The sequence below is a fragment of the Tursiops truncatus genome, chromosome 19, assembly GCF_011762595.2.
Source record: "Tursiops truncatus isolate mTurTru1 chromosome 19, mTurTru1.mat.Y, whole genome shotgun sequence".
Lineage (NCBI taxonomy): Eukaryota > Metazoa > Chordata > Mammalia > Artiodactyla > Delphinidae > Tursiops > Tursiops truncatus.
This window is the reverse complement of record NC_047052.1, coordinates 35,965,705-35,981,232: the sequence shown is the minus strand read 5'-3', so window position 1 is coordinate 35,981,232 and position 15,528 is coordinate 35,965,705. Positions and strand designations below refer to the sequence as shown.

At 33.3% G+C, this 15,528-nt stretch overlaps 1 protein-coding gene across 4 annotated transcripts in view; it reads right to left on the bottom strand.

Annotated features, from left to right (window-relative positions):
- Positions 1-15,528, bottom strand: part of ITFG1 (integrin alpha FG-GAP repeat containing 1) — a 236,288-nt gene that overhangs the window by 113,676 nt on the left and 107,084 nt on the right. For all 4 annotated transcript variants that reach the window (XM_033845061.2, XM_073795662.1, XM_033845062.2 and 1 more), the window contains exons 9-10: positions 7,627-7,721; positions 5,225-5,397 (exon numbers count right to left, since the gene is read on the bottom strand). In XM_033845061.2, the coding sequence (XP_033700952.1) occupies positions 5,225-5,397; positions 7,627-7,721 (268 nt within the window). The remainder of the gene's footprint in view (positions 1-5,224; positions 5,398-7,626; positions 7,722-15,528) is intronic.

Below are 15,528 nucleotides of genomic sequence, written 5' to 3'. Positions count from 1 at the left end.
TTCTATTTACAATAGCCCGTAAATGGAAACAAGCTAAGTGTCCATCATCGGATGAATGGATAAAGAAGATGTGGCACATATATACAATGGAATATTACTCAGCCATAAAAAGAAACGAAATTGAGCTATTTGTAATGAGGTGGATAGACCTAGAGTCTGTCATACAGAGTGAAGTAAGTCAGAAAGAGAGAGACAAATACCGTATGCTAACACATATATATGGAATTTAAGAAAAAAAAATGTCATGAAGAACCTAGGGGTAAGACAGGAATAAAGACACAGACCTACTAGAGAACGGACTTGAGGATATGGGGAGGGGGAAGGGTGAGCTGTGACAAAGCGAGAGAGAGGCATGGACATATATACACTACCAAACGTAAGGTAGATAGCTAGTGGGAAGCAGCCACATAGCACAGGGATATCAGCTCGGTGCTTTGTGACTGCCTGGAGGGGTGGGATAGGGAGGGTGGGAGGGAGGGAGACGCAAGAGGGAAGAGATACGGGAACATACGTATATGTATAACTGATTCACTTTGCTATAAAGCAGAAACCAACACACCATTGTAAAGCAATTATACTCCAATAAAGATGTAAAAAAAAAATTACATACTGAAAGCTTCTGGAGGCTTTATACTAATCTGCTTAGGAGGAAGTAATACATTTTATTAAACCTAGAAGTGATGTGAATATGATTCTTGAATTCAGTACCCTTATTAATTTTGAAAAACAAACATTTTACAAAAACCTTACTCTAAACCTATGTATAATTCTATAAAATACCCTAAACAAAAATATTAAAATATTCTTCAGTCTTCAATAAGCTGTGAATGCAGATAACTTCCCTACCCAGAGTTATTACTCATTAACTAAGGATTAGTTAAAGATTTAGAGCATAAGACTTAGCGATGTAGGTTGTAATGTCAGAAACAGGCTATTCTCCCTAGTAACATTTGAACAGATGGAAATTATGTGACATAGCCTACCAAGATGTATTTTGCAAACTACCACTAAACATTCCCCGGCAGAATAGGCATGGAATGTTTTTTCTTTTATTGTAAATTAGGAAGTCTGTTATATTTTCACATTCATGGAAAAGATGGTGATTAACTTCATTTAAAAAAGATTATGGTGAATCATTTGAAGTATAAAACATAAAATTAGTAAGATATTTGATCTAATTTAAAATGATATGAAACCCTTTGTTACAGTTCATAATAAAAATGAAAAACAACAGTGGCTTGAAATGTACAAGTGGATACAGGCCTCTGTACTATCAATCTCCTTGCCCACTAAAGCAGAACATCTGAAATATAATGTAACCCGTCCTTGGTGACTCAGGGTATTAGTGTGAACCTAAATTATTTTATAAAGCTGAGGGTGAAGATGAAAATGCAAATTATACTGAATGGGTAATTAGCTAATTACTGCAAAAGTCCCCAGTAATTCTTTTTTGACAAAGTTCCAGATCCCGACTTGCTTCTGGTCCTCTTCCATCGTTTCATATTGGTAGCCTGAATGTATACCACCAACATACCTCTTGTTTCCAAATTACTAACATAAGAGGCCACGTGCTTGCATATAATCAATCTCCTCTGACAGCAAGACTCAGAAAACTTATGGACTTTATTCATTTGTCCTTAGCTTGCTCCTTCTTTCTCTTGTCAGAGAGACTTTTACTATCTGCCCAAATCATCATTTCTAACCTCTGCTAAAAATGTGTTTTTTTGGTTATATACTACTTCCTTCTAAATTTTTTTCTTACAGGGAAAGAAAAAGGATTCAGATTCTGTGAACTTAGAGTGCTGACTGAAACTGTGTGATCCTGGAAAAGTAGTCTGACTTATCTGAGACTGTTTCCATACTTACAAAGTAAAGATAATACCACCCCATAGAAATTACTGTGAAGCAATATGCATGATGATAATCACTTTATAAACTAAAGCCCTTTGCTTCCTGGCATTAACTGACAAGGAATATATTGCATTTGGCCATTTATTGATTTACTTGCCATTTAACAGATTTTGGGAGCTCTCACAGCTGATACTCAGAATCTGCTCCTTTGCTGCTAAAACCCTTTGTTTAAATTTTTTTTTTTCTTTTAGTACTTTTAGATTTGGATTCTCTATAAATCCCTGCTGGAAGCTGAGGTTTTGCTTACAATTTCATCCACTTTCAATTTATTAATAACAATACAACTTTTCTTAAATATATTAACATTCTGATTAATATGCAATAGAACAAAGACTAAAAGTCACTCTCTTATATCTTCAGTTAAATGCTAAAAATAAGGAATAAATATGCACTGTATGCGCTTGACAAAATGATAAGTAAATCATTAACACAACTTCTAGACTACAGTACCAGTGTTAAACAAACATGCATTTATTCTGAGCAAATTACAATCTATGTTAGTTTTGAATTTTAAAAAATCATACAATATGGTTTAGAATATTAATTTAAATATGGTTTATCAAATTTTCCTATAGAAACCTAATAGTTACTCAAAATTAGTATTTAATTTTACCTATGACATTAATATTTCTAGGGGAATATTTAGAGAAATGTTTTTTCTAACATATGCATAAAATAAAATTTCTAGTATACCACATATTGGGCAAAAATAAAATTAAACTTTTCATTTTTGTGTACTAGTTTTTCTAGTAACTCTGGCTAATTAAGAAATAATAGTGATTAGAAATCCATAAGGATAAGAGTTTAATTAGATAAATGGTTCTCAAATATTCTTTGTTATAATTTATCCTCCAGTTCCTTTTAAAAAAGTTTTTCAGTTCTATACTAAAGACTTAGGACATAAAATATCTTTTCAGTGTTATTTTACACATGAAATTAAAAAATTCTAAAAACAGAATTATTATTAGCTTAAGAGCACACTATTGGAATAATGTCATTCTAAGTGTGCCTTCTTTCAAAAAAATGAAAATTCAGACAATTAAGACAACATGACTACACACAGAAGATGAGAGTAAACACAGGGCAACTGAGTAGTAATGGGACAGCCAAGGGAAAAAACCATGGCTTTCAGTCAGTGGTGGCACAGATGTAAAATGGCTGACCTCAGACCATGTTATTTTGTTTAGAGTCACTTGCTGCCTCTATAAATGTCACTAATAGAGATCTTTTTCATGTAACATGATTCTAAAGGTTAACTTTCAACAATTAGACTTTTACCATAAAATAAAAAACAAACAGAAAGCCAAATAGCAACTCTCCTCTGAAAACAAAAAAACACAAGTTAACAAGCCAAGGTTTCAGAACTTCTTTTCATGAAACATATACTGTGGATTTTATTCTTAACTGCGTAGTTAATCTCTACCTGATTTTCAAAACCTGAAGAAAAAAGGAGACAGGATTCTCCAGGTAGCAACCCTTGAAATTATAAACTGCAACCCTGTACTACTTCTTAGCAATACAGCAGTCTTGAAATCAGTTAAAAATTATAAAATGCTTTTCAACAAAAGTGAACAGTAGAAAAGGATTATAAGGTACACTATGTCTTATTTTCCTTCTTCTATGTTTCAAAGAAAATATTATGCTGAATTTTCCTAGACAGACATCTCTCAAGTATAGGGCTATTTCTCATCTAGTGATTTAATGAACACTGAAATGCACTCAAATCTATCCTTCAATTCTCATCTATCCCAAAAGAACAAAAAAGAAACCCTGGGTTTTAAACAGTTGCTTTTATAAAAGCATCAAGAGTCTATGACTGTCTTTTACCTTATGTTTCCTATAGAGCCACAGTGTTTGTTCACTGCTGAATTAGCTGTTGATATCATCGTTATTACTGAATGGTAAAGGTAAGTTAAATATTTGATGGTTTGAAGAAGAATATGTTGATAAAGAACTTTTATGACAAAACTATAAATTGTATGTTTTTCTAAGAATAAGTAATCACATCTTAAATGAATTTAAGATGTAATTTCTTATTCTTTTGAATAGGGTAAATTGTTCAAATTAAAGCAATTTTTACATTTCTTTGTTTTTACGTGCCACTTTAAAAGGAATAAAAATCACATTCAACTCAGAAGTTTCTTTTCGTTACATAAGATCTGTTTCATACACATAAGTTATGAGTGTATATACTACTCTCTATTAAGGATCATGATGCTCATATCCTTAGAAAGTTTTATAAACACAACTCAGAGTGATTATAATTTCAAATCAAGGTCCTTAGAAAAGTTTAAGTACAGACATTTTATAATTTCTATAAATATTTAGGGACAGTCACTAACAATGTGTGGTTTTCTAAAAATCACATTTCTAGATAACATTGTTTGATGTTAAAATCAACAATAGTCTGATTCTTTTTCCAGGAAAGTTATATTGCATCATGAGCCTGGTAGTAAATGTGGAGCTGAATCATCACTAATTTCAGAGCCAACAAATGAATTAATGCTCAGAAGAAAAATTATGGATAGATACAATGTACGAGGCAAGAAAGAATAAGGGGCAAGAAATACAACTAATTGTAATATGAAGAATATAATAAAGCATTAAAATTTGGAAAGAGTCATATTTATGGAATCTGTCAAGATCAGGGTAATTGTGAATTTAACTATATTCGTTTAGCTACTGGTACCTCTACCTAAGGAAAAAAAAGTAGCAACAACATTCAAAATCATTGATAATGCAATAAATATACTCAGAAATTCTGTATTTACAAATATTATCAATTGTCATGTCGAAATTCTCAACACCATTACAAAACAAGCAACAGTAAGGCAACATTCACTGATAGTAAAGTCAGCATGTGCTAAGTATCTTGCTAATTGTCTCATTTTTTATTTTTACCTCATGTAATTTCCACTACAACTCCATGACAGAGGTGCAGTTACTACTCTCAGTTTACAGATGGGGAGTTTAGGTAATCTGCTCAAGGTCACACAGGTGCTAAGTGGCTGGACTGAGAGCGAAGCCTAGGCTCAACTCTTAACCTCCATGGTCTTCAGACTCAAAATGTAACTGAGTCATTTACTTATAAAAATTTTGACCTTTTAAAGATCAAGTTTTGTTGAATGAAAAATAAGCCTTTTATTGTTCTATAAAACAGAAAAAGAACAGGTATTCTAAGCAGTTGGGAGAAGTTCAGAGCTCACAGTGTTCCTTATTTAAGGAACTGTACCATATTTAGGAGTCATTCAGCTACAAAGTATCACAGTGAAAATATTTCACAACTATTTCTCATTTGACTTAATTTCCATACCTTCCAGATGTATTCTTCAGTATGGCAAGAGCATCTGGATAACCATCCATGTTGTAGTCTCCAATATGAAGGGTAATTGGAATTGGTATTTCAGTTGGTCGTTGTTCATGCACAAATGGCACAAAACCCCAGAGTGTGCCCTTATTGCTAAAATCCTGTAGGACAGGAACCCACTGTGGATTAAGAGAAAAAAAATCAGATTTTATAGTCATTTTAGAAAAAAATTCACCATTTGTAAAACAAATGATCCACGAAAAGTCCTCAAGGTAAGCATCACCTTATTTAAGTTCTTTATCACTACAAAATGGTAGGGTACTATAATTTACTTTGATAAACAGGTAACTTACACTTTGGAAAAAAATCATCTCCTTTAAAATTTATCACTAGTCATCTTTCTTTGAACTAGCTCACAGAGCCTTAGAAGGTTTTTCACAGAACCACAAAATCTTAGGATTGAACTGATGCTGATAATCATATACTTGAATTGCCATTTTAAAATGTGTTGAGTGGAAATACAACCTCAAATGAATATTTAAAAAATTACAATATCATGTAATACTGATGTCCTTTCGGAGGACCATCTCAGGAAGAATTAGAACATGACAGTCTCCCTTGTTCTCTTGCTTTGCCTCCTATACATGATGATGACTTTAGTCATCATTCTCAGAGCCAAGCAGCTCTGAGGCTTACCAAACAATACTAGCCCTGACAAGCTCTGCCTGCCCCAGAGAATGAGCTCTGTCACCAAAACAGCTGGAAGCTACATTTTAAATAAATTCTTTATCTCTATATTGATTATAACAAGAACACAGAGAATAGGATCATTTCAAAATGAGCTTTTGGAAATCCCTTTTTCTTGTGAATGCCCCAATCTTTACTTTTAATAACCTAATGCAAACTAAAAATCTGAAGAGTGGAAATCATCACATTAAAATTATAGATGTGCCCATAATTAGCTAAGAGCATGGATACTGGCACATAACCTGGAGATGTCCAAACAGAAGCAGGTGCAGCTGGCTTGAAATGACAGGAGGCCAAACATGCCTACAGATGTTTTTGTCCTTATAAGCAGGTGACTCATATATATAGCTCTAAGCCAGACTACATAAAAAGTGGCCTCTTGAAAAAGGTTTAGAACATAGGATATCCCAAACATTTTCTATGTTATCCAAAGAAAGCATAGTTTGCCAAGGAAAAAGCAAAAAAAGTGGCTTAACTACAAAGACAAATTTACAGAAAACGAGCCGTTTTAAAAAACTGGTCTGCATCTTTAATAAATTTTTCAATCTTTCTTAAAGCAAAAGAGTATTATATAGCATCAAAATGTTTTAATGTTTCATGTGACTCTGAAAAAAACTGCTGGTCTTGTTTTGGAAGAGGATGAGAAATTTCACAAAATGCCAAGTTTTCACAAGTTTCTGAAGAGGTTGATAGTTTATTAATGAGGATAAAGTATTTCTGTTAAGGTAAATGTATTAAGGTCTAAGAAGTAAAATATTTTTCATTAATGTGACGTTCTTAACAGTCAAAAAAGAACTGTGACATTTATCTGCCCAGAGAGAACTGTGTAATTTGAAAATATTCTTACAGTAGTCTGTCACTTGAAGACAGGCTAATAATTACTAGGTTTACTTACAGCTATGAACCAACGATGAAGTGTGACTTGACCTAATATTTTCAATGATTCAAAACTTTAAAAAAGTTCAAGGTAATAAAGGTTATGGGTGTAAGAGTTAAATGCTTTTAGAATGCTGACTGGAGGAAGATTTGTTTTCTTTAGTGTCTTAGTATAAAAAGTGATACTTCCTACCCATAAGGGCTAAAAAAATCAAAATGTAATTCTATCATTTATTACCCCCAAACAGAAAATATAACTCATTAATTCTACTACTATATTACTGGTTTCCATTCAGGTGCTGTCAATATGGAAAAAATCTCAATGTCATAACCTATCATTCCCACATTAATCCTCTGCTGTGATTAACAGATTCTAAATTATTTATCTACAAGCTACAGGTATAAAGTCGGCACGAGAGAATGAAACAGATTTAGATATCACAAATAAAAACAAGATTAGCCTTGAAAATAGGTATGATGTTCTTCTACATAACCCTTTATTATAGCTATAGTGTGTCTTACCATATTCCCAGCATATAAAAGGCTAACAGATCATTTAATTACAGGATCAAGAGTGGGTTTTCTTAACCAGAAATGATTATGCCACTACTTTTTTCTCTCAATAAACCAATAAAAATAGATTTAAATGCATTTCATTAAGTTAAAATAAGGAAGTAAATTTATTTTTGGTTTTTCTCTTTTCTGATTCTTCAGTTACTTCTTCTAACCTCTGAAATTTTTTTCCAAGAACATAACTATTTACATTACGAAACAAGTAGATATACCTGCTTTGTTCTGGATCTTGCTAAGTAAATGGTACTTTTCTGGCAGTTTTTATCTTCACAGCCTGGCAATAAGTGATCCATGTTTCCATCTCCATCTGCCAAAAGAAACAGACACAAAATAGTGTTCTTGTATGACAGATTAAATTTCCTATTTGTTTAAACTCTGCATCAATCTAGATAAACTGAGGAATCTGATGCATGGCTTTGGAGTGAATGTGATTCAATTAAAAAAATTATTCTGGCCCTTACTGTCTATTACCTGGACCATGTCTTGTTTTAAATTGCTCACTCTTCTGTGGTTAAATATTTATCCAATGGTGGAAAAACTCCTCATTTCAGGCTTTGATGTTAAAATTATCAATTAAAAAAATGTAGCTTTTGACCTATTTACATAATTATCATCACTGCCACAGGAGAAAAATAAGCATGCAATAGTAACCCATTATTATGTGGCTTATTTTAAATGTCTTTACAGATAATTTATCTTTACACATACTTTTAAGTCTCTTTTATACAGCATAAACGTCAATTCAAGAGTTATAAAGCTTTCAGCAACTTAGATTCTAAAAAGCACCAATACATTTTTATCAATAAAGAGGCAAATGAAGGGAATACAGACGTCATTTCCAACTGACTGGTTTTTAAACAGCTGCACAATGTTCTGCAAAGACTTCTAGAGATGAGGTTACTGATGAACTTGGAGTCATTTCCTCTAGTGCTCCTTCCTATCTACTGTTCCCTACCTGATGAAGTTTACAGATTTTGATGTCCCAGAGCTAAATCTCTATGGGGACATTCACACAATGGAGTAGTCATGAAGCTTTTAAATTTAGGGCCTAATTTTGTGTTGCTTTAATCACTGATTTATTTGCAATGGCTTAATGTTATCATTTAATATGTGCCTGAGGTAGTACCTTCACTTGGAAGGATATATAAGGTTTACCAATAAAAAAAGTCCATCCTTGCATAGGTTTAAATATTAAGAGAGATATATAACTATAACAAGCCTATCAAGTCTCCAATAATGTATGCACAAAGAAAAAAAAAAATTTCAGGCTGTGTGGGATGAAAATCTAGCCAATGGAAGGTGACCTCAGCATGGAAAAGTAAAAGGCACAGCACAGTGAAAAATGAATTTCTTTCATTTAATTTCATAGTTTAATTACTTATGATCCTCATGGTTAATATTCTTTGTGATGACGAACGCTTAGAGGAGTATAACATTAAATAAAATAGTTGAATTAATAATGGAGAGTACAGAGAATACATGTAATATGACAGTATACACATTTGGACTACTGTGAAAAGTTGAGAGAGAGAGAAACAGCAACTCTAGGCAGGAATACTTGGAAAGGAGAAGGCTTTCCAAGGGCATAAACATATATCATAGCTTAAAAAAAAAAAAAAGGAGCTAGCCAAGAGAGAATTAAATGCAAAATGTGATATATAAACAGACTCTAGTAATATCATAGACTTCATTAAAAGCCAAACCATTTTACTGCAATTAATGTGGGACTAATCAGAAGAGCAACTACTAAGTCTCTGCCCTTCATTTTTACCCCAATGGCAAAATACTCAGATTAGATTTTGATGTACACTTTTCTTTTCTCCTAGTTTATTTTTCTTCCGAGTAGTTTCCTATTTCCCACAATTATTTTGACCATGACTTGGCTGATACTTAATGCTGGCAAATAACCTTCTGTTAAACATATAACTAACTCACGTCACCACATCATAATCATGCCTTTTAGTAGGAATTATCAGTAATATTTTATAGATATGGTCACAGAAATCTAGAACTCTATCAGAGAATGTGCTCCTTGTGCTGACTCTAAGCGCTATTTTTTTGATGTTTAGGGTAAGTGGCAGAAAAGCTTTCTGAGAGCCCCACTTCACACCCAAAGGAAATTTTCTCTCTTAAAGGCAACAAACTTTTAAATCTTACATGTTACACTTTTCTGCATGTTTTAAAAAAAAACTTTTTATTTGTAAATAAACTTAAAATTGCAATAATAAACATAGTAAAAGAATTCCTGTAAACACTTTAACCAGATTGACCTATTAACATTTTACCCCATTTATTTGATCTGTGAAATCAGTTTTTTTCTGAACCATAATTATATACATTATAGCCCTTTACCCCTAAATACTTGAGTGTGTATTTCCTAGGAATAGAGATATTCTCTTAACCACAGTACAACTATCAATTCACACAGATACTTTTATCTACTGTACTATATTCTAATTTTGTCCATTGACGTAATAATGTCATTTGTAGCATTTTTGCCCCTCTAACACAGGATCCAGTCTAGGAGTAGGAATTACATGTAGTCGTTATTTTTAGCCTTCTTTAATCTAGAATATTTTCTTTTTTTAAAAAAAATTTTTATAGGTTTTTTCTTTTAAATAAATTTATTTATTTATTTATTTTTCTTTATTTTTGGCTGCATTGGTCTTCGTTGCTGTGCGCGGGCTTTCTCTAGTTGCAGTGATTGGGGCTACTCTTAGTAGCGGTGTGCAGGCTTCTCATTGCGGTGGCTTCTCTTGTTGTGGAGCACGGGCTCTAGGCGCATGGGCTTCAGTAGTTGTGGCACGCAGGCTCAGTCGTTGTGGCTCGCAGCCTCAGTAGTTGTGGCTCATGGGCTCTAGAGAGCAGGATGAGCAGTTGTGGCGCACAGGCTTAGTTGCTCTGTGGCATGTGGGATCTTCCCGGACCAGGGCTCGAACCGGTGGTCCCCTGCATTGGCAGGTGGAATCTTAACCACTGTGCCACCAGGGAAGTCCCTAGAATATTTTCATAGCCTTTTACAATCTGCGTATCTTTTTTTTTTTTTTTAACCTCGGACTACAGGAATCTTTTACTTTTCCAATAAGTTATTATACCTACAGAAGGAAGTAGTTTCAGAAAAATCAGTTTCACATGAGGCAGAGGCACAAGGCTAGGAACTAGTAATAAGCAAATTCTCTGAAAAACAATGAGACTAAGAGGAATGTCATGCTGACAGAGGTACCAGTCTGTGAACTTGGCACACATTCCTTAAAGAAGTCCCAGGAATTATTAACTACGGACTGCCTTCTCCTCAGAACTTCAGCCCATTATATATCTAGAGTTTTCTTAAAGGCTAAAATTCCTTCTCAAAGCCTCAACAGAAACTGTGACAGAAGGAATGGCATTTTGATTAACTCATTTCATAAAATGCAGTATAAAATTTGGCCTTTTGAATGGCGGACCAGTAGAGACTAAAGTACACACTAAACACATGTTAATTTCCATCTGATGTTAACCTTAGCCAAATTTCAAAAGAAATTCTCTTCTAAAACAGATAATTTTAATGAGATAGATTTAATGAGTCAAACTGATTTTCTGAAAAATTTTAATTTTAAAATCAAGAGAACACTAAAGTAAAGTCTTCATAAAAATGGATTATAATGAATTTTGGTATAATAATTTTTGTTTTTAATTAAGCAGAGGACAAAGAAGAAGATATACAAGAGAAAGGGTCACATTTATATTATGTTTCCTCTTAAACATTCATAACATTTTCAGTCTCATGAAATTAAATGACCTGTGGTATGGCTTAAGCAAATTACAGCTCATTGTTCTGGCCCCAGATTACCCATCAACTCTGTAAACCACAACTTCTCTAATGCAGTGATTCTCAAAGTGTGGTTCCCCGTCCCACAGCCTCAGCATCACTGGGGAACTTGTTAGAAATGTCGATTCTTATGCCTCTGTCCAGATCTAATGAATCAGAACCTCTAAGGGTAGGGCACAGCAATGCATATTTTCATAATCCCTCTGGTTGAAACGCTGGTCTTCCACTGACACCAGGGGGTGCTACACGTACCCTATTTCTGTCTTAATCATGCACCTCCATTAACGACAAACTTCTTTTGCTAATCAAATTCTACTATTCATTTAGGACTCAGTATGTATCTTGCTCCAGCCTCTTGAGACTGAATTCAAGTCACCTTTTGCAAATTTTTGTACCTCTTGGGCAGGTCAACTCATTATGGCAGCGAAACAAGTACTACTACATAAAATAATTGTTTTTGATGAACGTCTTGCCACTCCATGAGAGTGTATGGAGATTTTAATGTAATGGTAAGAAGGTAGGACTAAGATCAGTTAGATTTAGATTTTTAACCTGGCTTAACTCCTAATAAGTAATTAGACATGTACTTTTGGGGAAAAAAATACTGAAAAATATTTTTAAAATATTAGGATTTGGGGAACAGGTACTTCTGTATTTTTTAGGACTGCTCAAGAAGTACTCAGGTTTTCAGAAATGTCTTTTTCCTACTCTTGTCCCCAGCTCCCCTCCACAGTGGCAACCACCATAGCAGTTTTTCTTGTGTATCCTTCACCACACAGGCTATGCATACACATATACTATATACAATTCTGTACAATTGTAGTGTACACTACACTTTTTGGTACCTTCAACTTTTGATTTAATATATCTTTGAGAGCATTCCACAGTGATAAATTTATATCTGCCTCATATATAGTATACATTTACATTTTATGGGTATATCTCAATATAGCCAATTCTCTACTGATGTACAAACACTGAGTTGTTTCCAATCTTCTGGTAATCAAAAAAATCCAACAATGAATAACTTTGCACATATAATATCTCATATTTGAGAGATTATAGTATAAATTCCTAAAATGGAAATTACTGGTTCAATGATTGTATGTAATTAAAATTTTTATTTTAATCTCCATAGAGGAGCAGTTTTCAAACTAGTCTCAAGAATCCTTTATACTCTTAAAGACTGAGGACCCCAATAAGCTTTGTTTATGTGGGTAATATCTGTGGGTATTTCTATGGGTATTAACTTGAAATTAAGACTAAGAAATATTTATATATTTAAGTGAAAATACAAACCATAAATATATCACATATAAACATAACTAATATTTTCATGAAAAATAACTGTTTTCCAAAACAAAGACATTTTGTGAGAAGAATGGGATTATCTGGCCTAGCAGAGAAAACCTGGATTTTCATACTGCTTTTGTATTCAATCTGTTGTTTTGGTTGACAAATATGAAAATATGTAGTTGGAGGAAGTATTTTAACAGCCTTTTCAGATAACTCTAATATTCTTCAATGCTACGATCAAAACTCAACAAGTGACAATTTCTTAAAAATTTCTTGCAATGAAGAATCTAAACCTGTTTCAATGAACATTTCTTACTCTGTTAATTAAAATCCAGTAGTCCATCTTGCACTTTGAATGGGTGTTTAACCAATGTATAACTTTGTAAAATCACACATCAAACATTTAGAAGACAGTGTTTCATTGAGTTATGTAGATTTTGCAAATGCTGAAACATTTCATTACACAATATAAAAAATTCAGATTCGTTAATATCACCACCAATCTCATCAAAAAAGTCTTTAGGTACTGAAAAGCTGTCAGCTCATGGTAGCAGATAAAAAGTTTTCCCAAATTCCAATTTTTGCTTGAAAGATCAAATTTTATTATTGGCACCTTCCCATCAGTTGTTTTCTTGAAGTCTCAAGCTCACTTTGTTCATTGTAGAGAAAATGGCTACCAAATCCCCAAGTCTGAAAAACCATAGTTTGTCTGTCAGTTGTTTTTCAAGCAAAAAATGGTGAAAATGGTATTACATGAAAAAAAAAAAAAGGAGTTAGTTCAGTTTGCAACTCAATCACACCAGTGTTTTTCATTAAGACGACCACCATACTCTGTGCAGAAGTGTTTTATGCATACGTCTTGTTTCCTGACAGTATTAAAAAGGTGTGTAGTCAAGGGTTGAGATCAAATAAAATTAATATTTTTTGCTTCATCAATAAACACTCTTAAGAGAAACTATTTTTCTTATTTTCTTTTTCTTTCTCTTCCTTCTTTATTTTAATACTGTGAGTATATGGTGGTGAAGAATACAATGAATGGTAATAAAGTTTGGTGCCACTGTTTTGATTTGTGCCAAATGGCAGCAGCTTTACACACCACTGCTTTCATATCATCATCAGTCAACAGGGTGAAAAAGGCAAATAATATCTCAGTGTTCTTATGAAGGTAATTTTGATCTAGTGGACCCCCTGAAAGAGTTGCAAGAAAACCTCTCCCCACCCCTTGGGATCCATACTTTGGACCACACTTTGAAAAACTTTGCCAGAAAGGTTGCACCAATAAGCAAATTATCAAATATTTTGATTTTTGCCACTCTGATTAATGAAAATGGTATTTCATTGTGGTTTTAGTTTTCTTACTAATTATGGTGTTTGTCTTTTTAAAATTGAAGCATAGTGGATTTACAATATTATATTAATTTCAGGTGTACAACAGTGATTGAGTATTTTTATAGATTTTACTCCATTTAAAGTTATTGCCAAAAAAAGGCTCTATTTTCCTGTGCTGTACAATATATCTTTGTTGATTAATTATTTTACACATAGTAGTTTGTGTCTCTTAATTCCATATCCCTATCACGCCTCAGGCACTTAGACTGGAAGAATTAATATTAAGATATCCATACTACCCAAAGCAATCTACAGAGTTAACACAATCCCTATCAAAATACCCATGACATTTTTCACAGAACTAGAACAAATAATCCTAAAATTCATATGGAACCACAAAAGACCCTGAATTACCAAAGCAATCTTGAGAAAAAAGAAGAAAGGTGGAGGCATCACGCTCCCTGACTTCAGACTATACTATAAAGCTACAGTAATCAAAATAGCATGATAGTGCACAATAAAAAGACACACAGATAAATGGAACAGAATAGAGAACCCAGAAATAAACCCACCTATCTATGGTCAATTAACCTACGACAAAGGATGTAAGAATATACAATGGAAAAAAAAAGTCTCTCCAGTAAGTGGTAATGGGAAAACTGGACAGCTATATATAAAAGAACAAGATTAGAATATTTCCTCACACCATTTATAAAAACAAACTCAAAATGGATTAAAGACCTAAATGTAGGACCTGAAACCAAAAAACTCCTGGAAGAGAACATGGGCAGAACACTCTTTGTTGGTCTTTTTTTTTGTCCTGCTGCTAATTTGTAGGAATCCTTTTAACATTAAGAAAATTATTATTTTGTCTGTGATTTACTAACACTTTCCTTTACAGCTTCTAGGTATTGCTAACAACTTAGTAAGGCTTTTCCAATTCACAGTACTTTGGGACATTACTTTTACTTTGAAGTCTTAGATTCACCTGGAATTTATTTTAGCTTATGATGTGAGTTATGACTTTTTAACAGATGGATATATCCAGTTGTCTCACACCACTTACTGAATGATCTATCATTTTCAGAAAGAAACTCAATTTCTCTTATATTATTTATCTTTATCTGTAAAATGATCAATAGGAACATAATTTGGCCACAGAAAGGGGTCATTGTGAGAATGAAATGTGGGGGAAATAACCTGGGGAAAATGAAACAGCAGTAAACAATCATAAAGGAGTATATTATCCCTATATACTCCTTCTATCACTTGTGGTATGCTGTGTGTACTTAGGACAGTGGTATACTCTGTGTGGGTAGGTGGGCAAGAGAGTAAAAAAGCATAACTCCCAGAAGAATAGAGGGTTTTTTCTTCAGAGTGCTCACTTCCAGGACTCACTGTAATGCTTCCAGCAGGAAACACTGAAACATTTGATCATGAAAAATGAAAGCAATAATTTAGGATTTGACGAATGTTACTCCACAGATGGTGGAAAAAAACTGTAAGTAGATGGCTAAATATTTTGATCTATAACCTGGAACTCTGAGTTCAATAATAAAAATAAATCAGTGATTTCTGAATTATAGAGTAGAACACATCATGACAGCTCAAATGGGGAATAAGTCAAAATGACTCCTTCCACCATCTGGAAAATTTACTCATGGATGGCTATAGCATACAC